The sequence below is a fragment of the Phascolarctos cinereus genome, unplaced genomic scaffold (assembly GCF_003287225.1).
Source record: "Phascolarctos cinereus isolate Bilbo 61053 unplaced genomic scaffold, phaCin_HiC Scaffold_2;HRSCAF=192, whole genome shotgun sequence".
NCBI lineage: Eukaryota > Metazoa > Chordata > Mammalia > Diprotodontia > Phascolarctidae > Phascolarctos > Phascolarctos cinereus.
Window position 1 is genome coordinate 327,865,856 of NW_027555625.1, and position 26,560 is coordinate 327,892,415.

Below are 26,560 nucleotides of genomic sequence, written 5' to 3' on the forward strand. Positions count from 1 at the left end.
CGCGCATGGGCCAGGGCCCTCTCGGAGTCTCCAGCAGCTCCTAGCCCCGGTCCGGGGCCCTGAGCCCTCGCCCGGCAGGCCGGGCGGAGCCAGGGACTATGGATCTGGGATCTGGAGCAGGCTGTAGTGCCGAGACCCCCGGCAGGGGATAGGGCCCCGAGCGGCGACCGCGGAAGCCCGCCCAGCCTCGGGGCCGCGCCCCGCCCCGGCCCTCCCGGCCCCGCCGGCCAGTCCCTGTCCCTGGGATGTGAGCCGGCGCCCAGGGGAGCGAGCGAGCCAGCGGAGCCGCCATGGCCCTGGACGGCAGCGGTGGCGGTGGCGGCACGTGCGTGGCGGAGCTGGAGGCCCTGCTGGGGGCTGGGGGGCTGCAGCTGCTGGAGCAGCAGATCGTCATCATCTCCACGCAGGACGAAGGCCCGCTCAGCGCCGCCGCCGTCCCCGTCACCGCCGAGGGGCCCCGAGAGGCCGAGTTGCTGCTGTTCGCTACGCCCCAGGCTCCCCGGCCCGGAGCCAGCGGACCCAGGCCTGCCCTGGGCCGGCCTCCGGTAACTACTTCACTCCCCGCCCTCTCAGCACCATGGGCGGGCCTCGGCCCCGGGCATCTCTGTGAGCATGCATCTCCAGGGCCGGACCCTCGCGCCAGGGGCTCCGGGCAGCTTTCCAGGGCAGATCCCACGCCCAGGAGGGCGGATCTGCGGAAGGGGGGGGAACGAGGGGGGGGTCCTAATCGGCTGTACCAGATGGATGGGTTTGCGCCAGAGGGAGCCCCCTTGCAGTGCGCCTGCCTCCGGGGTGGAGCTGAGCAGCGGCCGCCGCACAGCGCTGGGGACTCGCTGTACCTTTGCCCTCTGAGACCGTGGCCTGGAGCTCGGAGGCCGAGGCTGGAGGGGAGGGGGGCGGTGGTGGGTGCTGGCTGACTCTGGCCTTTCTACTCCCACCGCACGGTGGTCTCTGGCCTTCTTTAGGCACTCCCAACTCCTCTTGCTGAGTGGAGAAACCTGGCTCTGGCTGCCAAAGGGCAGCCCTTGGCCTGGGGCAGACTGAGATTAAGGATGGACCCTGGGTGTCAATGTTTGAGTCTGTTCAAAGTCCTGTTTTATTAACCACATAACTGGTGGCAGTAAAAGGAGGTGGTGGGTTTGTGTCACCAAGAGCTGCTACATGCTGTAAGACAGAAGGAGTGCTCTTTGCAAGAGCTGGGGTATGTGTATGTTTGTGTGTGTGTGCGGGGGGTTATAATCTATTCAAGAAGAGGAAGAGAAAAGGATGCTGTGGGGTTCTGTGTTTGCAGCTGGCTGCTTAGTGCCCCTGTAAAATCTGCTGGGTGCCTCTGGGGACTTGAAAGGTACCCAGGTATGGGTGCCTTTTGCTGCTCTGCTCCCCCTGCCCCCAGAAATGGGCCCGAATTGAAGTGGGCTGTTTGTGTGAGGCCTCTGCAGGGCGGGAATGGGTTCTGCCTCTCCCCCCATTAGGGAATGAGGGTACAGCATGGAGTGGCAGCTGATCTCCTCCCTCCCACCGCCCCCTCCATCTGTTGGCCCTCTCCACCTGCCTTCATATTTTCAAGGGGATTGTTGCCATAGTGTCTAAATGCTCAGTGAACTTGTTCAGCTCCCCTAGGCCCCCTGGGGGAGGGGAAGGGAACGGGTGACTGAGCTGGTCCTTGGCCTCTGTGGTGTGGTGGCTGGGTGGCTGGGGGAAGGGCTGAATGAGGCAGGAGGGAACAGTTGAGCTGCTTGTGGAAATTACTCTCCCACACTTTGCACCCTGGTTGCCCTTCCCCTCTCCCCATTTTCTCTCTGAACCTGTAGAACCTGGTTGGGTTCCCTCGGGTTGAGACCTGTCTCAAGCCAGACACCAGGCCCTGGGTTTGGCCTTAGTATCTGGTCCTGATTGCACTGAGACCCCTGGAGGTTAGTGGTCCTGCCTAAGAGGGACTGGTATGGGAAAAGGGGGAGTTAAGAGGGCTGGCCTCTGTACCTGGGACATTGGACTGGACAAATTTGGTTTGGCCTGGGATTCCTAGGACGTGTTTTGTGGTCAAATCAGAGTCCCAGGGCCTTTCCAAGGGACTTCCCCAAGGGTATCTGGGGTATTGGTGAGGCTACTGGATTGTGCAGTCTGGAAGGAGGAGGAAAACCCCAAACAGAACCTATCTAAAAAATTTAGAAAGTCTTGGCCCTGGAGAGTGTTAAGAAAAAGGAATTACAGCAGGTGCACCAATCATGTTGGAAAAACTTCCTGAAATCTAGGCCCTTCCGCAGCAGCCAGCCAGTGATTCAGATTGGTTGTAGTAGGTGTGTTTGTGTGTGGCGGGCTGGAGTCAGGGAGAGGGGAGGTATGATAGTGGATGAGGGTGCATTGGTTGTTTGGATAGAGGTCATGAGAGGTCTGGGAATCAGATGGCCGACCCCATTGTGGGCTGTGATAAGGTGCCCTGCTAAGTTTGATTTTCTGGGTAGGTCAGGGAGAGGAGATCCTACAAATGATCTGCTGACCTAGCTCATGCCCAGCTGAGTCCCTGCCATATGGGTTTCATATGCCTTCTCTTACTGAACTGGGAAAGGAGCTGCATTCCCAGCGGACAGATAGTGGTGGGGAGTGGCAGAGAGGCACCAGAGTATAGAGGAGAGAGCCCTAGATTTTTGTTCAGGAGCTGAGTTCTAATGTAACTTCTACCGCTTATCTATGTGACTGCTTACCTGTGTGACCGCTTTCAAGCCACTTCTCCTGTCTCCTTATCTGTCATACAGATGCCTTCTCTATAGGTACTCTGATGTCACTCCTCTTCTCCCTCCCCTCTGTTTTGGGGGGCTTAGTAAGGGGAGAGTGGGAAGAAGCTACACCTTCAAGTGCTTATAGCTACTTGGTAGCAGTGCTCAGCCTTTGTGTGGGGAGCTACCTCAACTGTTTGAAGCCACCTCATTTTGGTATCTCCCTGCCTCCAGACTGAGACTGAGGCTAGGATGGTAAAGGGGTTGGGAGAAAGAGACTGCAACAGCCCCTGTAGTTGAGCTCAGGGTTGATGCTGTCTTGCCCTCCCCTTTCCCTCTATTCTTGCTGCCTTTAGGACTTTAGTGATAGATTCTGCCATAGCTAAACTCTCCTGTGCCATTTTCTGGGTACCCAGGCTTAGGGGCCTTAGAGCCCTGAAGCAGAAGAGCCCAGATTGCCTTGGTGTAGGTGGGTGAGGGGACACACAGTTAGAGAGACTATTGGGATGAGGGGAGTCTAGCAAAGAGGATTACGGGTGTTCAGGGGAATGAGGCCACCACCTATACTTAATACTATTTTATTTTGGGTCCCAGGTTGGTGGGTAAATCAATATCATTCTGGTGTAGCAATACAGATTCTCTCTTGCCCTGCCCTACCCTGCCTCCTCCCCTCACCACAGCACAGAAGGAAAACCTGTTCTGTGTCTGTGGGCGAGGAATGTCAGCCTGGGAGCGTGTGCAGGCATTGGCTTCCTGGCCATAGCTCTCCTCCACACCCTCCATGATGCCTGGCCCTCTCCTGCCATCCCAGATCACAGAATCCCACTGCCCTCTCTTTGTTTGGTTGGTATTATGATTTGGTGTTATCATCATCATCATCATCATCATCAACAGTAGCTTTTGCAAAGATAACTTCTATTATTTAATATTACCCCCATTTTACAGATGAGGGAACTGAGGCTAAGAAAGATGAATTGCCCATGCCCATTGCCCATACAAAGCTAGTAAGTGTCAGAGGCAGGATTCCAATTCAAGTCTCCTTGATCCCATGTCCAGAATGAAATAATGTATGTAAAGTGATTTGTAAATCTAAAAGCACCATATAAATGTGAGTTATCATTACTACTACTGGTGTCTCTAGGGAGTGGTTCTGGCTTGCATATATAGGCCCTTGTATATAAGGGGCCTAAAGAGAGCCTACAATTGGACTGTGAGTGTGCCAGGAGCAGAGAGACACTTGAAGTCTGGGGGTCCTTGGAGTGGTTCTGGAAAGAAGGAAAAGAGGTCAACAAACAAAATAGGAGGGAGCAAGGAAGAACTTCCAGGGGTGAGATATAGCCTGAGTAGAGAAAACTTGGGCCATAAGTCAGCCTGTCTGGTGGAGGGGAGCTTGGGGAGATAAGGTTGGATGCTCAGGTTAGCACTAGAGGAGGCCAAGTTCTGAATACTACACTAAGAAGTTTGGACTTTTTATCTAGGAGGTAGTGGGAAGCCCATGAAGATTTGTGAGGAGAGGGGTGAGTGGCATGACCAGAACGTGATCTGGCAGCCTCTACAGGCAGGGTTGGAGAGGAAAAAACCAGTTAGGAGGCTGTGGTGGTCTGGGTATGAGGTAATAAGGCCTGGAATGGGGGCAGCCTATTCCACTGTAGGACTTTGGATTTTTAGGAATTTCTTCCTTCAGTTGAGCTGAAATCTGCATGTCTGCCCCCATTACCAGACAGCCACTACTAGTTCTGGCTTCTGAATGCTTTCTGAGGTAGGGGTGCCTTAGGTCTTAGAAATATTCCCGTTTCACAGATAAAGACTGTGTAGCTCAGGGAGGTGGTCCCATGCTCCAGGGCAGATCCCCTCCTGGGGCTATCCAAGCTAGGCCTCAGGAGCAGCTATAACATTGGACATCCCCAGCCCTGTGCTCAGTGTAGAATGCCCTCTGAGGTCAGGGTAGCATGGGTCGCAGTGTGGTGTCTCTCCTTGTATTGTCCCTGAGGAGGGAGGCACCTGGCCAGCTGTGCTTCCCCTAGAAGGTCATCTGGCCTTTAATGGCACTGAGTGCTGTAATTAATGAATGCTTTAGGCATCAGTAGCTGTCAGTGCCATTTAATGGGGCTTCCCGCCTCTGCTTCTCCTTCTAGGTGCCTCAGTCACTAAGAGACTCCCTTAGCCCTCTGAGCACATCAGCAGCTTCATGCTCCCATCCATCCAGTGTCTGCCACTGGAGGCTTTTGTTATCTTAAGGGAGGCTTACAACACCCCTTTGAGGGAGACAGGGTATGGATTCCTATCTCTGTTTTACAGATGAGGAAACTGAGGCTCAGAGTTTATGTGACAGTGAATTACTAGCAGAGGGATGACTAGACCCCAGAACTGACTCTTCATCTTAGAATAGTAATAAAAAGGTCAGAGGTCCTGGGTTCAAACTGGTCCTCTGATACTACCTGGGTGACCAGGACAAGTCAGTTCACCTTTCTGGGCCTCAGTTTCCTCATTTGTAAGATGAAACCAGAGCATTGGGTTAGGTGGCCTCCAAGGCCTCTTCCTGTCTAAATCCATGAATCTGTCTCCCTTTGCTAGAGCAGTAAAGAGTAAGACACAAAGCTGTATGGAACAAAGTACTCAGATTGTCAGGGCTATGGGAGCTTGAAGGAGGAGGGGGCAGTGAGGCTTGGAGGAGTTAGGAAGACCTGCCTGAAAAAGAGGCGTGTCCAGCCTTCTAAGGCCAAGTATTAAGTAAACAGTGTTCTATGTGACCCTGGGCAGGTCACTTAACCTGTGGGTCTTTGTTTCCTCGCCTGTAACAATAATAACAATAATAATAATAATAATAGGAGAGTGTTTCTAGAGCACTTTCAGGTTTGCAAAGCGCTTTACATGTTTTCTCATTTAATCCTCACAGCAACCCTGTGAGGTAGGTGCTATTATTATCACCCCCATTTTACAGATCAGGAAACTGAGACTGAGAGGTGTTAAGTGACATGCCTGAGTAGAAAGTGTCTGCGGCAGGATTTGAACTCAGGTCTTTCTAACTCCAAGTCTAACAGACTATCCACTGTGTTACCTATCTTCTGCCTCCCCTATGAAATGAGGGAGGTGGACTGATTGACCTCTAAGGCCCCTTCTAATTTTGAATATATGATCCTGGGATCCCTTCAAGGTCCCCTTCTGTCATGCCTTATGTAGAGCAGGAGAAATGTCCAGAGGGGAAGTCTTTTGTTGTGTAAGTGCCAGAATAGGAACTCAGTGTCCACGTGCGCCCAGAGAGGCACTGAAACCTGGTTCCAACCTTGCTGGCTCGAACTCCCCAACAGAATCCGATTTAGGGCAGGATGTCTTACAGATTAGTAAATTAAAGATAAGAAAGGAGAGAAGCGACTTTCCCATGGTCACATAGTAAATAGCAGAGCTGGGATTTGAGCCCAGGAGCTTTGATTCTGTTGTTCTACATTACCAAGAATTATAGACTCTCAGGGTTGGAAGGGACCTCATTTTACAGATGAGAAAACAGCCTTAGAAAAGGCAAGTGAATAAAAGAAAAAAAGGAATAGATTGGGATCCTGCTGTTCCACCCAGTCCTGGCCCATGTTTATTCTTAGGGTATCCCCTGGACTCTTACCACATCACCTAAATCCTTGAGAACAGGGGAGCAGGGGAAGAATCTGTGATTATCCATTAAAGAGGAGACGGGCCAGCTTTTTTAGTCCCAATGTCAATGAGAGGAAACTGAGTTGTTTCTTAGCATGGGGAGTCCTATCACCAGCCTTTAAGACACTGACAGAACAGGTTTCTAGCCCCTTCCCTGGGCCTCCTTGGGTCCCTCATGAGGCCTCTCTTTTCCTCTCCCCTGTGCTGCAGGTGAAAAGGAAACTGGACTTGGAAACAGACCATCAGTACATAGCTGAAGGCAGCCAGCCAGCCCGGGCCAGGCCCAGACCCCCTGGCAAAGGTATGGGCCTTCCTTACCCAGGCAGACTCTCTAGCTCAGCTCCCCCTTTCTGGCCCCCTGGTTAGGCTGCTCAGGACACTGGGAAGCCAGTGTCCCCACACTCAACTCGAGCCAACCAGGGCCTCTGGCTTCTTCTCTCTCCTCCCCATGAATGGGTGCTGTTTGGGGTGGAAAGAGCCCCTTAGCACCAGGGCCTCTCTCCTGAGCTCTGATTCCCCTTCCCTAGTGGGTCCTGATGCTCTGAGGAGCCAAAGTTAGACAGAAGGCAGGAAGCCTTGAAAACTTGGCTCTTTTCACCTGCCTCCTCACCCCTAGGTAGACTGGGCACAGGATCAGGAGAGCCAGGCAGGGTCCCGAGCAAGGGGCAGTCAAAGGAGCCTGGCACTAGTTACCTGGCCTAAGGATCTGGGCCCTAGGGGAGGCAGATGGGGTTACCAGCCTAGGGAGGAAGTTCTGTGGTTAGTGCAGAGCTGGGGTAGGGTGTGTCAACACAGGGGGCTTTCCTGCCTGGGTGACGCCCTGTGAACAGAGGAGAAGAATGTGTATGAGCCCTTGAAGTGGGACAAAGTCCTTTCCTGCCCTTTGGAGCCTGGTCTTGGGAGCTTTCCAGCCCTGCAGACCCAGGAGATCATACCTGGGGGAGCTTCCCTGCCCCTGCTCTTGCTCAAGGGTGGGGCCTCCTGGGAGGATGTGGGCACTGAGCCTGGGTCCTTGGTCCCTGCCAACAGGTGTGAAGTCCCCAGGGGAGAAGTCTCGCTATGAGACCTCACTGAACTTGACCACCAAACGCTTCCTGGAGTTGCTGAACCAGTCTACAGATGGTGTGGTGGACCTGAACTGGGCAGCGGAGGTGCTGAAGGTGCAGAAACGGCGCATCTATGACATCACCAATGTGCTCGAAGGCATCCAGCTCATCACCAAGAAGTCCAAGAACCACATCCAGTGGCTGTAGGTGCCATGCCCCCAGAAGGGGCTGGGGGACGGGTCCTGCCATCCCTCCACCCCCCCAGCACAGCTTTGTCTGGGTCCCACTGCCTTGCACAGACCACAGACCCAGCCACAGATTGATTAGGGAAGGATAGAGGGGTGGAAAGACCTAGGGCTATTTTTCTTGATAGTTTCCAGGTCCCTAGCCTAACTAGGGGAGAGGTAGCCAGGGATGGTTGGGGAGCTAAGCCCTTGGGCAGCTAGATAGAACACTGGGTATGAAGTCAGGAAGACCTGAGTTCAAATCTGGCGTCACACACTTACTAACTGTGTAACTCAGGGCAAGTCACTTAACCTGTTTGATTCAGTTTCCTCAACTGTAAAATAGGGAAAATAATAGTACCTATCTCTCATAGCTTCAAGGATCAAGTGAAGTTATATTTATAAAATACTCAGCACAGTGCCTGACACATAATAAGTGCTATATAAATGTTATCTCTCATTATTATTATGGTGATCAAGACAGCGGTGGAAGAGAGGGATGCTGGCTGTGTGGAGATAGAGTGACAACAACGGAAATTCAGAGTAGGAAGGGACCTTAGAAATTAAAGTCTGATTCCCTTCTTTTATAGATGGGAAACTGAAGTCCAGAAAGGGAAAGTGACTTGGTTTAAGCTACACGTTGAGTCCCTGGCAGGGCAGGGACTAAGAGTTAGGTGTCTTGATGCCCAGCCCAGCGTTTCCTGCTGTAGGATCTAATAAGAGCAATGGGGAGGCCAGAGGAAGGGGCCGATGGGGAGCACTTCACTTAAGAGAAGGAGTGGGGCAGCTGGCCAGACAGAGCAGGGCATGGGGGAGAATGGCAGAGCAAAAGGGCTTCGTGTCTGAGGGGTGCCCACTGAGGGGCTCCTTGGCAGACAAGAGGAGCACTTGTGGCCAGACTCTTGTACCTTGCCTGGGTCTGGCTTCCCGGGGGTCGAGGGGAAGTGAGGATCTTGGCACACACCTTCTCTCCCTTGTGGACTCTAAGAAAGGACTGTAATTGCAGGGGTGGGGTGTGGTTGAGGCAAGCCCAGCTTTGCTGCTGCCACCCCCTCCCATCCCTGCCACCTGCTTATCTCAGTGACCTTAAGAAACCCACACTGGGTGAAGCAGGTAATGGGAGCCCTTCTGGACAGCTGGTTGTTGGGACCAGGGAGGTGTTGGGAGAACTGAGACAGTCCCTTGAGCCCAAGAAAGCCCACGATGGTCATCCCTTCTGCCCTCCAGCACTCCCCCTTCAAGCCTAGGACCGGTATAGCTAGCTGCTCCCCGAAAGAGAGGGGAGCAAGGGGAAGCCCCTCTCACAGTTCCACCTTCCCTTTCTCACTGCTCTGCTTCCAGGGGGAACCATTCTGTAGCCATCAACGCCAGCAAGCACCAGATGCTAGCCAAGGACTTGCATCATCTCCAGGAGGCTGAGAGGCAGCTGGATGACTTGATCCAGATGTGCACCGTTCAGCTCAAACTGCTCACTGAAGACGCCGACAATCAGCAATATCCTTGTGGGGAAGCGTGCAGGTGGTGGGAGTCGAGTCACAGTGACTCATGCTGTGGGTTTTGATTCCTCGTACTCAGAATCAGAGGCTCCAGCTCGGGAAGAGACCTCCCTAGACATCATCTGGCATCCTTAGCCATCGGGCCCTGCCTGAGAGGTGACCCCCACATGCAGCGTCCTTGAAGTCTGCTTCTGCGTCCCCAGCACTGATGAGGAGCTTAGCACCTCCTGACAGCTCCTTCCTTAGCTCGATAGCTCTTGTTACTTCCTGACAGTGACCTCAGATCCTCCCTGGAGTCTCCAACCATTAGTCATAGTTCTGCCTTCTGGAAAGTCTTGGCTACAGGATACTATCTTCAGATATTCGAAGGGAGCTATTATATTATCAGGACAGCTAGGTGGTGCAGTGGATAGTGCCGGGCCTGTAGTCAGCAAGATTCATCTCTCTGAGTGCAAATCTGGCCTCGGACACTCACTAGCTGTGGGACCCTGGGCAAGTCACTTCACCCTGTTTGCCTCAGTTTCCTCATCTGTCAGATAAGCTGGAGAAGGAAATGGCAAACCACTCTAGTATCTTTGCCAAGAGAACCCCAAAAGGGGTCATGAAGGGTTGGACACGAATGAAATGATTGAGCGATTGACCTCTACCCACCCCCATCCCTCAAAGTGTGATTTCTTCTATGCTTAAATATCCCTAGTTCTTCAACTGATCCTTCTTCTCCTCCTGGTCCCCATTGTCTAGCTTGTCAAAATTCCTCCTAAATATGGTTCCCAGAACTGAACATGACTATCTAGGTCTCGCCTGACTTGGGAAGCCTCGGCGTGGTAGGACTCATCTCCCACGTTCTGGATACCATGCCCGTACTCTAAGATAAGTCGCGTTAGATTTGGGTTTGACCTCCCCACCACATCCAGTACTTTTAGTCCTCAAGGCCTTTCTCCCTGCCAAACTTCTGTTTTGCTGTTCTTCTCCCATCCTGTATGTGGGTAATCACCCACGTACAGGATTATAATCATTACTATTCACTTCCATTTTACTCAGCTCATTCCATTGCCATGGCTTGTTGAGATCCTTTTGGATTCTCATGTCATTCAGATTCTTCACTCTTACATAGCAGCATGTCATCCTCAAATTTGTGACATCTACATGTCATCATCCATGTCGCTGTTGAACAGAAGAGACCCATGGACAGACATATCCCCTCTCTCTGGTTTATGTTTTGTTAGCCAGCCAGTTCCCAACCTACTTATTGCCATGCAGCTCATATCTCCATCTTGTCCACAAGAATTTTGTGAGAAAACTTTGTCAAGTGCTTTACTGAAATGAGATGTATTATGTATGTTCCCCTGAGCTACTCATTAAGTACTCCAACTTCTGGTATTTTATTGGAGCAGGAGTTAGGAATGCCATTTTCCAGAAGAGAAGAAAACTCATGGGGTTCTGTGATTCTTCCAAGGTTGCATGGCTAGTGAGCATTAGAGCCAAGAGTAGAACCTGCATCTCTTAGCTCTCCATCTAGGGCCTTTTCGACTGCACTGGCTTGTGCTTGGTTGAGAGGGTACAGAATGGAGAAGCTAGGGTCATGGCTAGGTCATCCCTTCTGGAGGGCCCCTCCAGAGAGGCAGGAGAGTCACCTAGGAGGGAGTTTTATGTGCTTGCAATGGGGAGTGGTTGACACCATGATGTCGTGATCCTTGACCTTCAAGTGCACCTTAGCCTATGTAACCTGCCAAGACCTACGCAGTATAGCAGACCCTGCAGAGCAGATGGTGATGGTGATTAAGGCCCCACCAGAGACACAGCTGCAGGCGGCAGACCCAGCAGAGGTAATCCTGACCCTTCACAGCCAACCTGATGGGACTCATTGAGCACCCCTCCCTACTCTACCCCTGAGTAATCTCCACTCTTTTTTTCCCCCAGTAGATAGTGATTTTTTTTTCTAATTTTATGTAAAGACAATTTTTAACATTCATTTTTTATGTAAAATTTTGAGTTCCAAATTTTCTCCCTCTTCCCTCCCTAAGGTGGTACCAATTTGATATAGATTACGTATGTGCGATCGTGTAAAATGTAATCATATTAGTCAGGTTGTGAAAGATAATTTTCACTTTTTTTTTAATTAGGTAGTTGGGGTTAAGTGACTTGCTCAGGGTCACACAGCTAGTAAGTGTCAAGTGTTTGGTCTGAGGTTGGATTTGAACTCAGGTCCCCCTGACTTTGGGGCCGGCGCTCTATCCACTGTGCCACCTAGCTGCCCCATAATCTTCACTTTCAAACCAGGGGTGGGGAACCTGCAGCCTCAAGGCTACATGTGGCCTTCCATGTCCTTTGGTACAGTGCTTGGACTGAATCCAAACTTCACAGAGCAAATCCCCTTAATAAAAGGATTTGTTCTATAGAACTTGGACTCAGTCAAAAGGCCCCAGTTTCCCTACCCCTGTGCTTAAATTCTTACCTCCTAGCCCTGGTCATGGAGGGAGGAGGTGGCCAAGGTGCAGAAGGACCCAGAGATCCAGCAAAGACCAGATATGGTCAACCTGAGGTTTTCTTCCTAAGTCATTGCAGCCTGTGCCTCAAGGTGGCCCAGCGAACGTGAGAGGGCTCAGAGCAGTCTCTCACACCCATTTGGCCAAAGTGTTTCTCAGAGTTGCCCTCCCTGCTTCTTCTTTCCTGTCCCTACTCCGAGCTCTGTTTGGGGCTGTTCTGCTCCTGTGGAACCAGCACGAGTACAAGCGACTGTTCCCTGGGCCTCTAATGACCCATCCTCCCCATCTACCTCCAGGCATACCAGATCTCTCTGAAAAGCAGCCGAGGGCCCATCGATGTGTTCCTGTGCCCTGAGGAAAGTGCTGATGTGTGCAGTCCAGTGAAGAGTCCCAGTAAAGCACCTCCTGAGGAGACTGGCCTCAGTCTGGAGCCCAGCCCTCCACCGCAGCCGCCGCCACCATCCCCTGCCAGCCCCCTCACAACCTCAACGCAGGAAGGCACCTTGCCACTGCTTGCCAGTGAGCAAGGTGCGTGGGGCAGCGGAACAGAATACAGACCCTACTTCCTTACCCTCTGGGTTTCCTCATCCTCCCCTTTCTGCTGGGAAAGTAGTTTCAGACGGGTACCTAGCCTGAAGGCCTCCACATCTAGCCAACAGCACCAAAATCGGGGCTTTTATTATTTTTATTAGTCCCTCTGATGTGAGGAGGATGGGGGGCTTGGAGGCTAAGTAGAACTTAGAAGGGAAGGGATTTTGCAGTTCACATGTGTCATACTTCTCTGAGTCCGGCCAGGGCTGCCCCTGTGAGCCAGGGTAGAGGGGGAAAGGGGCCCCCTTGCCTCATCTCCTCTCTTCCCCACAGCAGCAGACATCCTATAATAGGCCCTGCTTCCTCTGTTTTCAGAACACCTCCTGTCCCGGGCAAGCCCAGCATCCCTCAGAGCCTCAGCAGAAGATGGACGCCTATCCCCACTAGTGTCTGTGGACAGCCTCCTGGAGCAGGTGAAGGAGGATTTCTCCAGTCTCCTGCCAGATGAGTTCATCAGCCTCTCCCCTCCACAGGGCCAGGACTACCACTTTGGCCTGGAGGAAGGAGAGGGCATCAGAGAGCTCTTTGACTGTGACTTTGGGGACTTTACCCCCCTGGATTTCTGACACAAAGCAACAGGAAGCTCCCCAGGCCCAAGGATAGGTCAAGGGGCTCGGGGAGTAGAGGGGGCCATCACAGTGACAGGGAGGATGACTGGAATCATCGGAAAAGGGTCAGAATCCTGGTGAGGCTTGGGCTGCTGGATGGGCATCCTTGTATGTGGAGGGAAGCGTGTGGGCAGTCAGGCTGGGATCCCTTAACTAGGCCATTACTGAGGCCACTACCAGCTTTCCCTTCCTATGTGCTTGGAGATCCTCAAAGCTGCTGTAGCCCCAGGCCCATATCCCTCTCCCCCACCTCATCCTTTCTAAGACTTCCCAGGAGGGGATCTCTGCCCTGCCAGGGAGTCTACCCCAATGATCTGATTTTGTTACAAAAGCCACATAATTTATTTCCCCTTTCTCTGGTCCCCTCTCCCCCTACTCCCCATGTCTGGTCTCCTCCACGGGCTGGAGTTCTCCCCTCTAGGGAGTCGGAGGACCCAGTGAATGCCCCAGGAGGGAGCGAGCCAGAAGTGGGTGTGGGTGCTTGTGTGTGATGGGAGCGTTAAGTGCACTTTTGCTCATCTTCTCTATATAAAGGTCTTAGAGACCATTGGTCCTTCCCAGGACCTAAGTCCTAGACCCCTCCTCAGAGCCTTGCCTGTGCTCAGAGGTCAGGGGGTGAGGGCTTGTGTGGTCTCCTCCCAGGAGTCCTTCCCCCAGCCAACCAGCCAGCCAATGCAGGGTAGAAGGCTGCAGCGCCTCTCTGGGGGCTCAGGCTGCATGGAGAGAGCACTTTTGTCGTCTTAAAAGGTTATTTGTTGCAAAGCTTTACTAAAACGCAGTGTGTGCAAACTTATTTATTTATTGAAGTTGGCCATGGCCGGCCCCCACTTCCCAGGTGGAATGGGAGCTGGGGAGCCAGCATCACTGGGGAGGGGGGCAGAGGCCCACATGGCCCATGGGTGTCCATTTGGGCCCAAAGGAAGAGGTGAAGGGACAGGAGCTCCTCAGCCAGTCAGGAAGGAAGATGGGCCAGACTGGGTCCAAAAGGGGTTCTTCCCTTTACCCTTGGTCCCCTGGGTAGAAATATTTCAAGGTCTGATCTTATTTATTTATTGGGAATGGCAAGAAGGAGAGAGTTATAGGCCAGGAGCAAAGAGAGACTATAGGAGAAGTAGCATAGGTCAGTGAAAGGAGGAGGGCGAAGGGAATCGGCTGCACCAGGAGATTGGTCAGCTTTCTAAGGCTGGAGCTGGACCTGCAGCTGGAGGCTGGGCTACTGGGGCCTAGGTGCAATGGGAAAGTCAGCTTGGGCCCTGGGATTAGAGGCAGACGTTGTCAAAGTTTGGTGGAGGAAGCAGTGATGCAGTATGAGAAGCGTGTGCTTGTAGACAGGGGAGTCAAAGAAGTGACTCTTCTGGGTGGGATGGAGGGGTCTTGCTCCCTTGCCTCTGGCCACCCCTACCATGTGAGGTCAAGAGTGAAGTTAGCACCGGCCTAAAGCCACCGAAGCCTGACTTGGGCTTTTTTTTTTTCTTTGGAGGGAGGGTTGGAGAAAGAGAAGGAGGTATAGTCTCTGTCCCCAGGTTCTCTGCTGCCTCTGCCCTGGACTGGTGTGTACCAGCCTCTGAGGATGCAGCCCCCATCATTGAGGCCTGACCAAACTCCTCTGTGGGGTTCAGGGCACAGTCTTCCTTCTCCTCCCTTTACCTTCCCATATTCCCCATCACCATTTGGATGGTGGAAGGGGAAAGGGCCCTGTCTGGGGTGGGGGTCTCTTAGGCAGGGCAAGAAAGAGGAGATAATGGAGAAGGAGGGGTCAGACTATCTAAAACAAAAGGAGGAAGTTTCAGGGGCAGATCCTTGCTTCCCTACCTCTCGCCAGTCCTCTCAGCTCCCTATTCAACTGGAGGAGGCTTAGGTTTAGGGTCTGTGGGGACAGGGGCAGCACATCTGGTACCAGCTTTTTGTCTTTGGGGGGGTGGGCCAGCTGCTTATAGGACCCAGTCCTCTCCCCGGCCCCAGATTTGCCTTTCAGACTCATGATCATATTGTGCTTTGGTTTCAATAAATATTTTGATGATGTTTGGGCTGTTCTGGGTAACTTTTGTTTTTCAGGATGGGAAGGGGAGTCTGGATAGTTGTCACTGCCGAATCCCCCTCCCCCTTTAGGGGTTAGCCCCTAGCCATGCCCCTGCCTTCTCTTAGGGAGCTGCTCTGGCAGTGTGGTTACTGAACGACTAACTTCCAGGCTCTGGGATGCCTCGGATCTTGTATGATAAGCGCCCCCTCACCCAAGCTGTTCTTCAGGGACCCAGGTTGGCCAGGCTTGCAAGTCACCACCTGGCGTACATACATACCTGCCTGCATACACATTATATCAATCAACAAGTAATTGTTTAGTACCTACAACAGCCAGGTGCTTGGAGTCCAAGGATAAAGAATGAAACAATCCCTACCCTCAAGGAGCTTACATTCTAACGGGGAAGACAAATATATACACAACATAAATACAAAATTAAAAAATATAAACAGAATTAGAGACAAACCAGTTTGGGGAAGAGGGTACTTGCAGTTAGGGGGAACCCAGAAAGGCTTTACGCAAAAGTTGATTCTTGAGTTGCATCTTAAAGGAAAGGGGGCTTTGAGGGGGAGGGAGGGAAGGTATGGGGGATGGTGTAGTCAAAGGCATGGAAATCAGAGATAGACTGTTAGGGCTGAAGGACAGAGAGAAAGCAAATTTGGCTGGTTCTAAAACAAAACAAAACAAAAAAAACCAGCAACAGTGTCCAATGAGGCTGCAGTGAAAGATTGGGATCAAGTTGTGCAGGGCTTTAAAAGCTAAACAGAGGAGTTTAGATTTTATCTTAAAAGCAATAGGAAACTGAAGTTGGTTGATAGGGAATCCATGGCCAGAACTGCACTTCAGGAAAATTACTTTGGTTTGGGGACAATTTGAGGCACAGAGATTAAATGACTTGACCAGGGACACACACGCTGCCCATGTCAGACAGGATTTGGATAATTCCAGACTACAAACCCTGCACTATCATTATATGAGGCTGTTACTATACATATATAAATAAACCTTAAATGCCTTCCGTGTTCAGTGCTGTGCCTATTACACTAGGGGAAATACAAAGTCTAGTTAAGTCTTAGGTCTTGTGGAGCTTAAACCAGTGGATGCATTAGGCACAGAGCCATAATACATAAAGAAACATTTGCAGGAAGAGATCGCTTTTGAGTTGAATTTTTTTTTAATATAAATTTATTTATTTTTAGTTCTCAACATTCACTCCTACAAGTTTTTGAATTCCAAATTTTCACCCCATCTCCCCCCTTCCCCCACCCCAAGATGGCATGCATTCTGAATATCCCTTCTCTTCTATCTCTCCCCCCCTTCTCTTATCCCCTTCCCCTTCTATTTTCCTGTAGGGCAGGATAGACTTCTGTACCCCACTTCCTTTATTTCTTATTTCCCAGTTGCATGTGAAAACATTTTTTTAAACATATGTTTTTAAAACTTTAGGTTTCAGATTTTTTCTCTTCCTCCCCACCCACCCTCATTGAAAAGGCAAGCAACTCAATATAGGTTGTACGTGTGCAGTTATGCAAAACACGCCCACAGTAGACACGTGAAAAACTAACTCTATTTCCCTTAATCCTATCCTGCCCTCCCATTTATTCTATTCTTTCTTTTGACCCTGTCCCTCCTCAGAAGTATTTACTTCTGATTACCCCCTTTCCCAATCTGCCCTCCTCTCTATCATCCCCCTGCTCTCTTGTCCCCTTCTCCCCCTATTTTCCTGTAGGGTAAGACAGATTTCCATACCCAATTGAATGTGTATGTTATTCCCTCCTTAAGCCAAATCCTATGAGAATAAGATTCACTCATTCCCTCTCACCTTCCCCCGTTTCCCCTCCACTGTAAGAGACTTTTCTTTTCTGTTTTTTTTTTGTGAGATAATTTACCCCATTCTACCTCTCCCTTTCTTCTTCTCCAGTATAATCCTCTCTCATCCCTTAATTTTATTCTCCAGATATGACCCCTTAATCTTCAACTCACCCTGTGCCCTCTATCTATCTATCTACATATACATACATATAATTTTTTTCCTCCAACTACCCTAATACTGACAAAGGTCTCATGAGTTATAAATATCTTTCCATGCAGGAATGTAAACAGTTCAATCTTAATAAGTCTCTTATGATTTCTCTTTCCTGTTTACCTCTTCATGTTCCACTGGAGTCCTGTATTTGAAAGTCAAATTTTCTATTCAGCTCTGGTCTTTTCATCAAGAATGCTTGAAAGTCCTCTATTTCACTGAATGACCATTTTTTCCCCTGAAGGATTATACTCAGTTTTGCTGGGTAGGTGATTCTTGGTTGTAATCCTATCTCCTTTGCCCTCCGGAATATTATATTCCATGCCCTGTGGTCCTTTAATGTAGAAGCTGCTAAATCTTGTGTTATCCTGATTGTGTTTCCACAGTACTTGAATTGTTTCTTTCTGGCAGCTTGTAATATTTTCTCCTTGACCTGGGAACTCTGGAATTTGGCTATAATATGCCTAGGAGTTTTCAGGAGGAGATCTGTGGATTCTTTCAATTTCTATTTTGCCCTCTGGTTCTAATATCAGGGCAGTTTTCCTTGATAATTTCTTGAAAGATGATGTCTAGGCTCTTTTTTTGATCATGGCTTTCAGATAGTCCAATAATTTTTAAATTCTCTCTCCTGGATCTATTTTCCAGGTCAGTTGTTTTTCCAATGAGATATTTCACATTGTTTTCTAATTTTTCATTCTTTTGGATTTGTTTTACAGTGTCTTGATTTCTCATAAAGTCACTATCTTCCAATTGCTCTATTCTAATTTTTAAGGAAGTATTTTCTTCAGTAATCTTTTGGACTTCCTTTTCCATTTGGCCAATTTTTCTTTTTAGGGCATTTTCTCCTCATTGGCTTTTTGGACCTCTTTTGCCATTTGGGTTAGGCTATTTTTTAAGGTGTTATTTTCTTCAGTATTTTTTTGGGTCTCCTTTAGCAAGCTGTTGACTTGTTTTTCATGATTTTCTTGCATCATTTCTCAGTTTTTCCTCTACTTCCCTTACTTGCTTCTCAAAATCCCTTTTGAGCTCTTCCAAGGCCTGGGACTGATTCATATTTTTCTTGGAGGCTTTGGATGTAGGAGCTTTGACTTTGTTGTCTTCTTCTGGTTGTATATTTTGATCTTCTTTCACCAAAGTAAGATAATATAGTCTGACTCTTTTTGCACTGCTTGCTCATGATCCCAGCCAATTACTTGAGTTTTAAACTCTTTGTTAAGGTAAGAGTCTGCTTCCAATGTGGAGAATGTATTGTCCTAAGCTTCAGGGGTTTGTATAGCTGTTTTCAGAGATACTTGTAGGGACCTGTAAATTTTCAGTTCTTCCAAGGTGGTATGATAAGGGGCAGGTGTTTACTCCTTTCCTGGCCTGTGACCACAAGTATTCCTTTCTGTCCTGTAACTGTGAGGAAGGGTTCCACAGCCACTCCAAGCTCCACCACACCAGCGTTCCTCCTCACCCCAGCACTGCTGCCCAGAACTGTGACCCAGATCCACACACGGGCAAAGCAAGAGATTCCTGCCTCACCACTGGCAAAGAGATCCCTGCAATCCCTCTTTGATCAGCCACTGGATTCCCCCTCAGTCTGTGGGCCGGAAGCTTGGGAAGCAGCTGCCCCCTCCAGGGCCAAGCTCTTGGGGAATGGAGCTGAGACCCCACCTTCCTTTCTCAGCACTGACAGAAACAGACTTTTCCCACTGACCTTCTAAGTTGTCTTTGACATTCCTGGATTGAAGAGTCTGGAAACCTCCACAGCTGCCCGCGATTCAGTCCTCTGAGGCCTGCGCTCCCATGCCACGCTGCGCTGCGCTCCCAGCCCAGCGCAATACACCTTTCTGATCAATCATCCAGGTTGTCTTGGGCTGGAAATTTGTTTCACTCTGTCTTTTTGTGGGTTCTGCTGCTTCAGAATTTGTTTAGAGCCATTTTTTATGAGTATTTGGAGAGGTTCGGGGGAGAGCTCAAGCAAGTCACTGCTTTCACTCTGCCATCTTGGCTCCACCCCCTCTTGAGTTGAATTTTAAAGGATAGGTAGGATTTAAATGCAACTGTCATGGGTTCCGGGGAGAAAAAAGGGTTTGCACTCCCCACTTATGTCTTTAATGAGACAGGACACAGGATGTCCCCAGAAATCGGGAGCAGCACCCTGGCAGCCCATCCCCGATCCCCTTGTTAGGACCAAGGACTCAAAGCATAATCATACTGGTGATAGAAAAGGTGGTCTTCCCCTAACATCCCTCCAGATTTAGTCACTGTATGCTATGTAGTGATGGAGAAGCATGGATGGGGAGTTCCTGAATCCTCCATTGTCTGTTCCAGAATTTCTATACCTCTGAGGCCAGGCTGATTTTGTGTGTGTGTGTGTATGAGAGAGAGAAGGAGAGAGAGAGAAGGAGAGAGAGAGGGAAGGAGAGGGAGAGAGGTGGGTGAATGAGAAGAGGGGCAGGGCTGACTCAGAATCACAGAATTTCAGAGTTGGAAGAGACCTTTAAGGCCATTTAGTCCATCCCACACCAGAGTAAGCCCACATGCCCTTTATGACATACCAACAAATGGTCAACCAGCCCCTCCTTGGAGCCCTCTAGTGAAGAGAGAAAGTCCTAACTCTTGGGGCAGCACTTTGCATTTTGGAGCAGTTCTAGCTAGGAGGTTTTTCTTAACATCAGACTTCAATTTGCCTCTGCAATACTCCTCACCCGCCCACCTCCAACACACACACACACACACACACACACACACACACACACACACACACACACACTCTGTTACACCTAGTTTTCCCTGGGGCCAAACAAATCAAATCTAATCTCTAATTTCAAATTTTGAAAGATGATGACATTATCCAGGACAATCCTCAGGTCCTCTTGTGACATGAACTTGAAACCCTTCACTAGCCCCATGCCTTCCAACTCATCAGTGTCCTTCCTAAGTTGTGGCACCTGGGCCAGAGCTGAACACAATGCCCCAGATGTGGTCTAAATCATCATGTTTCGGATTTGGATTTGGAAGGGATCTCAGCGGCCATCTAGCCCAAGCCGTACCTGAACAAGAACAGCAGCTACAGCACGTGACCAGCTGGTCATCTAGCCTTTGCTTGAAAATCTCCAGTAAAGGGGTGCCCACTATTCCACTTTGGGATAGTTCTAATAGACACTTACTAGCTGTATGACCCTGAGCAAGTCACTTAACCCTGTTTGTTTCTTCATCTGTAAAATGAACTGCAGAAGGAAATGGCAAACTACTCCAGTATCTTTGCCAAGAAAACTCCAAATGGGGTCATGAAGAGTCTGGCACAGCTAAAATGACTCAAACAACAATAGGAAATTAGGAAGTTTTTCTTGACCTCAAGCCTAAATTTGGCTCTTTAAAACATCCACTTCTCCATCTTAGTTATGTCCCCAGAGATCAAACAGAACAAGTCTAATTCCTCTTCCAGTATAACCAGGACAGATGGGGGTGGGGGGTGGGGCATCACTTATTCCCCTGCCTTGAAAATTTGAAAATAACCCTTGAAATTTGATTTTCTTGGGGGCCATATGACATGGTTGACTTGTACTGAGCTTGTGGTCTACTAAATACCCCAGATCTTTTTCAGACCGTCTGCTGTTTAGCCATCCTCCCTCTCCCACCTTCTCCACCTGAAGGTGATTCCACAGTTGGCGCTGGTTATTCTGGTTTGGAATAGGCATGAGGAGTAGGGAGATATCCTGACTGTCTTGTTCTTGATACAAGGACTTCTGCGAGATGGAGCCTTTGCTCTCTTTCCTTCAGAGTTGGGCTTTGCTTGCTCACCCAGCAACTGTGTTGATGACTTGGTCCCTGGCCAAAGAGAGATGTGGCCATAGCCCTCCTTCTTCTCCATCAGTTTGGGGCAGATTCTCAGCTCCATAGTGAAAGAGAGAACCAGCAGGTGCAGCAGGCAGAAGGGAATGGGATGGCTTTAGTGGACCCAGAGCCTGCTGTGTCTTCTGGTCCTGTCCTAGACCCAGCTAGGCTCTCCCCCATTTCTCTAGTGCTTTTCCCAGACCAGGTGGTGCCACCTGATGTCCCTGGTCCCTTCCTCAAACCTAGCTGGACTCTCCTGCTTCTCTCTGGACAAGGCTGCAGCCTTCCTTCATCCTTAGGACTGAACTATCCCCTGGACTGACCCCCAGGGCTCGGTCTGAGAGCTAGGGACAGTGGCTGCTCAGGCCGGGACCACAGCATCTTGGGGCTCTCAGGAGCTGTTGCTTCCCGCAAGGAAGGAGAGAATTAGTAGTCACCAGACACCAGAAAATGTTTCCTCCCCTCCCCCTCGGTGGAGTTGGGAAGGCATTTAGAGATATTTTAGCCCAACCTCTTCCTCTCTTCCCTCTCTCCTTCTACTCCCCACCCCCATCAATAGCAGAGCTAGGACTCGAACTCGTCTCCAAGACCTCAGTCGGGAAGAGAGGATAGGGGTAGCTCGGCCAGACAGGTGATGGGACCTCCTGAATTCGTCTGCAGAACATCCCCTTTCTCTGTGCCAGTCCTCACAGGGACCTCGAACTGTCTGGCTGCACCTTAGTTTCCTGGCATGGGAAATGGGCCTAGACCCGGGATTCCAGCCCCGAAGGTTTTCCCTTTGCTCCCCAAATCTGGGCTCTGAGATGAAGGCGGGGTCGGAGCTGCTAATCACAGCCGGTGACCAATCCTCCTGACAGGAGGCGGGGGCTCTATGTTGCCAGTCACCTCCACTGACCAATCATTCGGGCTAGAGGCGGGAGCCCAGCTACCCCCTCCAGGCCCAACTTCGAGGGATCGGTGTTCAGTGCTCCAGCCCAGTGGACACCCTGGACGCTCCCATCCCGGACTTGGGCTCCCCGGAGCCCTGCTGCGCTTTCTTCTGCCGCGGACCCTGGCCCCGAGGAGCTGCTCTGCGGAGCGTTCACCTCTGCATCAGCCTCAGCCTCCACCTGGCCCTGGCCCCTGTCCCTGACTCCCTCCCTCCCGTGCTGCCCACGCCCCCGGCCGGTCTCTTCCTAGACCCCTGCCGTAGCCCCGGCCCTTACTCCTGCCCTTAACCCTTGCCCCTGCCGCCTCCCTCTCCCCTGCCCCTGCAGGCCCAACTGCGCTCCCTCCACATTTGAGGGGAATCTCTAAGGATGTCGTGCACCGAGCTGCTGACCATGTGCCTGCTTCGGCCCAAGGCTGCCGCCTGTGAGGCCCCTGCAGCCCCCCCTGCGGTCCCTCCTGCGGCCTTCGCTGGCCTTGGACTCTTCCAGGACGTGAGTGACCCCCTGGGCGGGGAGGGGAGGGGCGGCTGAGAGCTGTGGGTTGCGGGTCGCAGAACTGGGGGGGGTAGGGAGGGGGTAGCTGTAGGTGGGGGTGGGGGTGGACTCCGTAGGGAGCCTCTAGGGGGAGGGTACAGGCCTGAAACTTACAACAGAGGAAGGGCTATTGAGGGCCGAACTCAGCAAGGTTAGCGGGGCTGGGCAGAAGGGCTGGGCACTGAAGATAGGAGCTGTCCAGAGCTGTCCACAGCCTTCCCCCCGCTATCAGTCTCCAACCAAATCATTGGGCAGCTAACTGCTCAAGTGGCTGTAGATGTGATAGCCCTGGCTCCTAGATGTGGATGAGCTCCGGGAGAGGGAGGTGGATGGATGCAGAAGTGCCCGTGGCTTGTACTCGCGTCATTGTCCCAGTGAATGAAGGTGGAGGGGGCTCTGGAAACTTGAGGCTCCTGTCCCTATGTTTTCCTTTAGCGGGAGCAGCGGGGGCACCATCCAGTCTTAGGGTGCGCTCTTCCTGGAGAGCCTATCTTCCTGTTGTCCTTTTCCCCTCCCCCACCCTTATTGCTTGCCCACTGTGCACACCTGTACATTGTGAGGAGCCTGTGGTTGACTGGAGCCCTGCAGCAGGAACCTTCCTTCTCTCTCTTTACCTTTGTCATCACCCCCTAGTCACCTCTTTCTCTGATCCCGTCAAGAACTCGAGTTTTAGGAGAGCAAGACCCCACAATCCACAGGTCATGTCCTTTGAGCTTTCCCCACCTATCCCTCCCTGCATTCTTTCCTTAACCGGACTACCGAGTCAATTTCCTCATTTCCCATGAGTCAGCATCTCTGATGCAGACTGCACTGACCCTTCCTAGGAGAGAGGGGAGTATGATTCTCTCCCCCACTTTCTCCTTGAAGCAGGAAAGTAGCTATGGTTCCCATGTTGGGAGAGAGGGCTGCTCTGTGACCCTAAGCTGGTGGCTAAACTTCTCTGAACATGGCTTTCTGTGGAGGTGATTGTTCTCCACTGTCCTGGTCCCCAGTATCTCTACCTGGAGCAGTAGGAACCTTTAATGGATCTTTGTGGCAATGAGGAGTCACTGCCTGAGCCAGTAACCCAGGTTGCCAAGAGGCCAGGGGAGTAAGGTCTAGGTCTGGGGGCCCACAGCGGGAGAGAGCCAGTAACAAAGGCCTAACCCAGGGGTCTGTGCAGCCCACCTATACACCTTCTGGTGTTTCTGTCCCTCTTCTCCTTTGAGCTTTGTACAGATGAAGAAATTGAAGCACCCAAAGGCAAGGATGTGTGTGTGTGGAGTGGGGCAGGAAAGAATAGGATCTTCAAGTCTCCTATCTTCCCCCTCTGCTCCAGCTTAGTAGGGAGCTCTTGGGCATTCTTTCCCTGCTGTGTTCTGACTGGGGCAGTGCCAGCATACTGCTGCATTGGGTAGAGAGCATTGTTTGCCCCTCACCCATGTATGCTCTGACCTCTGCCCCACCATATTCTGCTTTTTGCTCCTTCCCTTCTAAAGGTTGCCCCTTCTCCTCTCTGGATTGGCCCAGAGCTTCCAGGGAGAAAGAGGAATAGAGATTTTGATGGAGAAGTAGAGGGGAAGAAAGTTCAGAGCTCTTCCCAGTCTCCTGTCTGAGGGGAAGCTCTTGCTGAGTTCCCAGGAGGGGGTTGGGGACAGGCCAGGGAGGAAGAAAGGGTACCAGCAGGAGGTCTCTTGCTACAAATAGCATCAGGAGTCTGAGATTGGGAGTAGGGTGGGGGAGAGATGTGTTCTGTATCCACCCATATCATTTGGAATCATTCTCTGCTATTCTGATTTTCTAGGGTCTGCAACAGGAATGAGAGTAGGGCCAGAGCCTGGGTCAACAAAAACATACCATGAGCTATGGACTGGTCATATATTTTGCCCCTTTCGAAGCCCTTCTGTGGAGATGTTCCCTCTCCTTAGGAAAATCAGCGGCAGTCCTTGGGGAAGCCTAACAAAACGCCAGTAGGCCCCTTGAATCTGAACTTCCCTCCTCTTGAGAACGAGAGGCTGCCTACTTTTAGTCCTGTCTCCTCAGTATGGGCATGGGTCATCATGGAGAAGAGGACAAGCCTGGGTCATTGCTGTGGGGGAGGGTAGAGGTCTGAGTCACTGGTGGCACAGAATGGTCTATGTTCTGTAGAGAGTGTGACAATCCTTTGGACTGGGAGTTCAGAAGGAGGCAGGTAAGGGTAGTTAGCTGATGGGGATAAGGAGACAGTTTAGGGGGATAAGGGCTATTCTAGCTTATTTATTCAGGGACAAGAGAGATCTGTTAGTTCAGGGGAAGGACGTTAAACTTCCCTCCACCCCCTCCCCTCCACCAACTCTAGATTAAGAGGACTGGGGAGTAAAACATTAGCATGGGAGGGTCAGTTGAGTTGTCTGTATCTAATATGAGGAGGTAACCCATCAGCCAGGTGCCTAGGCCCCTCTAGTATTGCAGAGTCTCTGAGATCCAAGGAGACCCTCCCTTCCCCAGCACTGAATAGAACTTGACAGCATCCTGCTGGGCTTCGAGTCCCAGATGTGGTCTGGGAGGGGTGTGGCCCCCAGGATGTAAATACGTATTTGATTTAGGATCATAGCTTTAGAGGGCACCTTCAAATTCATTTAGCCCAAGCCCCTCATTTTACAGATGAGGAAACTGAAGCTGAGAGATTAAGTGGGGTGTCCCTCTGCCCAAAGTCACAGAAGTAGTAAGTACCAATGTGGAGCTAGAATTTGAATCCAGAGCCTCTAGCTCTAAATTCAGTGCTCCTCTTTCTGAATTCTGAGTAGCCTGTTGGCTGGGAGGATAAGACCAAAATATAGGGTTACTGGGTCTGAGGACAATAGGGTATGGTAGTCAAAGGATGCTTCTTGAACAGTGTTAGATATAGGGATTTAAGCCTAGGTTAAGAGCCATTCTTATGCCTGGTGGGCTCCCTGAGGGAGGAAGTCTCATGCATTGGCTGCTGATTATTGGGAGATACCCTGTTGCTAGGCCCAGGGAGGCCACTAGGATCTACATATGCCTTCTAATGTTTCCTTTCAGGTTTTTCGTCGAGCAGATAAGAATGGTGAGCATGGCCCCAGTGGAAAGGGATCGGGGAGGTCAGGAAGACCCACATCTGCCTGTACCTTGAGGGCAGGGAGGCTGTACAGAGACTAGGGCTGGAAGGCCAGTCAGGAGGAGATAAATTGGGAAAGAATTGGGAAGCATGTGAAAAAGCCTGGCTGACTTGCCCCAAAGCCCTGCAGATCCTCCTGTCCTTTCCCCTTCCCATCCTGGAAGAGCCTTAGTTGGATATCTCCTGATAACCTTTGGGATATCTCTGTCTATCTGTCCAAGGAAGCCCCTGTTTCTCATCGATTCCAGCATCCTCCCCTCAATCTCTAGGCCCCTGGTCTTAGCTCAGATCCCTTCCCCTCCCCACAAACAATTGACTAGCCTACCTTCCAGAAGTCCCAGACTCCTTCTGACCTTGCAGGGCAGGGCTCCCTCTGTCCGCTTATGGGCCTATAATGGCCGATGGAGAATGACCTGATGTTGCCTGGACAGGAGAGCTCTGTCTCCCGGCTTCTTGCCCCCTGCCAGTCTGCTGGAAAGAGTGGGTTAATGGGGACGTTCTGAAAGGCCTGATGACTCCCATCCCCAAAATCGAACTGATTCTGTGTCTCCCACTTCTCTGTCCTCTACAGGGGCTGGGGCTGAGGCTTGGACTCTACGCTAGGATTCTGACTTCTGCTTTCCCCTGTTCCCATAGATGATGGGAAGCTGTCCTTTGAGGAATTCCAGAATTATTTTGCAGATGGGATTCTCAGTTCTGGGGAACTCCGGGAGCTATTCAGCAACATTGACCGGCATTACTCAGAGTAAGTGTTTGTCAGGATGTGGGTTCTGAGAAAATAATGGTTGGTAGGAGAGAAAAGTTGTGACCTGGGTATGGTAGAAGGGGAAAGGTGGTGGGCAAATCCTTTTACTTTCTTGGGCCTCAGTTCCTCATATGTACAGTAAGGCAGTATAAGCTCCCTGCCAGCCCTGACATTCTACAGTTCTATGACGCAAAGGAGAAAACTGAGGACCAGAGAGGGGAATTGTTTTGTTCAAGATCACACAACAAGTTAGTGCTAGACCTGGACAACGAACCAGTTCTCTTCCTGTTAGACTATGCTGCTGCCCTGAAATGCCTAGCATTAATCTCTATAGCCTGTGTTCTGCCACAGAATTGTGGAGTATCTGCTGGGTAGGCCCTTCTAACTTCCTCATTGTCTAGGGGAAGTTGTTCTCTGCAATTTCTGGGCTTCCTCCATGGCTCTAGACTCTGGGTTCTAAGGTGGAGGAGGCAGCTGGGGCGAGGGATGGGGATGGGAATGGCGCTGGGGCCATGGGGTGGGCCCCAGTTGGAGTGGGGCCATGGGTCATCAGGTCAGCAGTCCTAACGTTCCCACCTCCCTC

The 26,560-nt window shown here is 50.9% G+C and overlaps 2 protein-coding genes across 2 annotated transcripts in view; both read left to right on the forward strand.

The window, feature by feature from the left end:
• The first annotated feature begins 30 nt into the window (after window positions 1-30).
• Window positions 31-14,829, forward strand: E2F1 (E2F transcription factor 1). Its single transcript, XM_020998799.2, has 7 exons — window positions 31-545; window positions 6,567-6,657; window positions 7,386-7,605; window positions 8,968-9,120; window positions 10,834-10,948; window positions 11,905-12,136; window positions 12,515-14,829. The coding sequence occupies exons 1-7, from the start codon at window positions 291-293 to the stop codon at window positions 12,763-12,765; spliced, it is 1,317 nt and encodes a 438-aa protein (XP_020854458.1). The 5' UTR covers window positions 31-290; the 3' UTR covers window positions 12,766-14,829.
• A 6,752-nt stretch (window positions 14,830-21,581) lies between these two features.
• NECAB3 (N-terminal EF-hand calcium binding protein 3) overlaps window positions 21,582-26,560 on the forward strand; it is a 32,705-nt gene continuing 27,726 nt past the window's right edge. The window contains exons 1-3 of the mRNA XM_020998851.2: window positions 21,582-22,093; window positions 25,157-25,181; window positions 25,869-25,977. Coding sequence (XP_020854510.1) covers window positions 21,971-22,093; window positions 25,157-25,181; window positions 25,869-25,977 — 257 coding nt within the window. The 5' untranslated portion in view covers window positions 21,582-21,970. The remainder of the gene's footprint in view (window positions 22,094-25,156; window positions 25,182-25,868; window positions 25,978-26,560) is intronic.

What these genes read in the sequence shown, in the direction of transcription:
- E2F1 (XM_020998799.2), top strand. Translation starts at nt 291, where the DNA reads ATGGCCCTGGACGGCAGCGGTGGCGGTGGCGGCACGTGCGTGGCGGAG. An exon ending in GAAGACGCCGACAATCAGCA is followed by an intron (nt 9,121 to 10,833) that starts ATATCCTTGTGG and finishes CTTCAAGTGCAC; the next exon opens with CTTAGCCTATGTAACCTGCC. An exon ending in ACTGCTTGCCAGTGAGCAAG is followed by an intron (nt 12,137 to 12,514) that starts GTGCGTGGGGCA and finishes CTCTGTTTTCAG; the next exon opens with AACACCTCCTGTCCCGGGCA.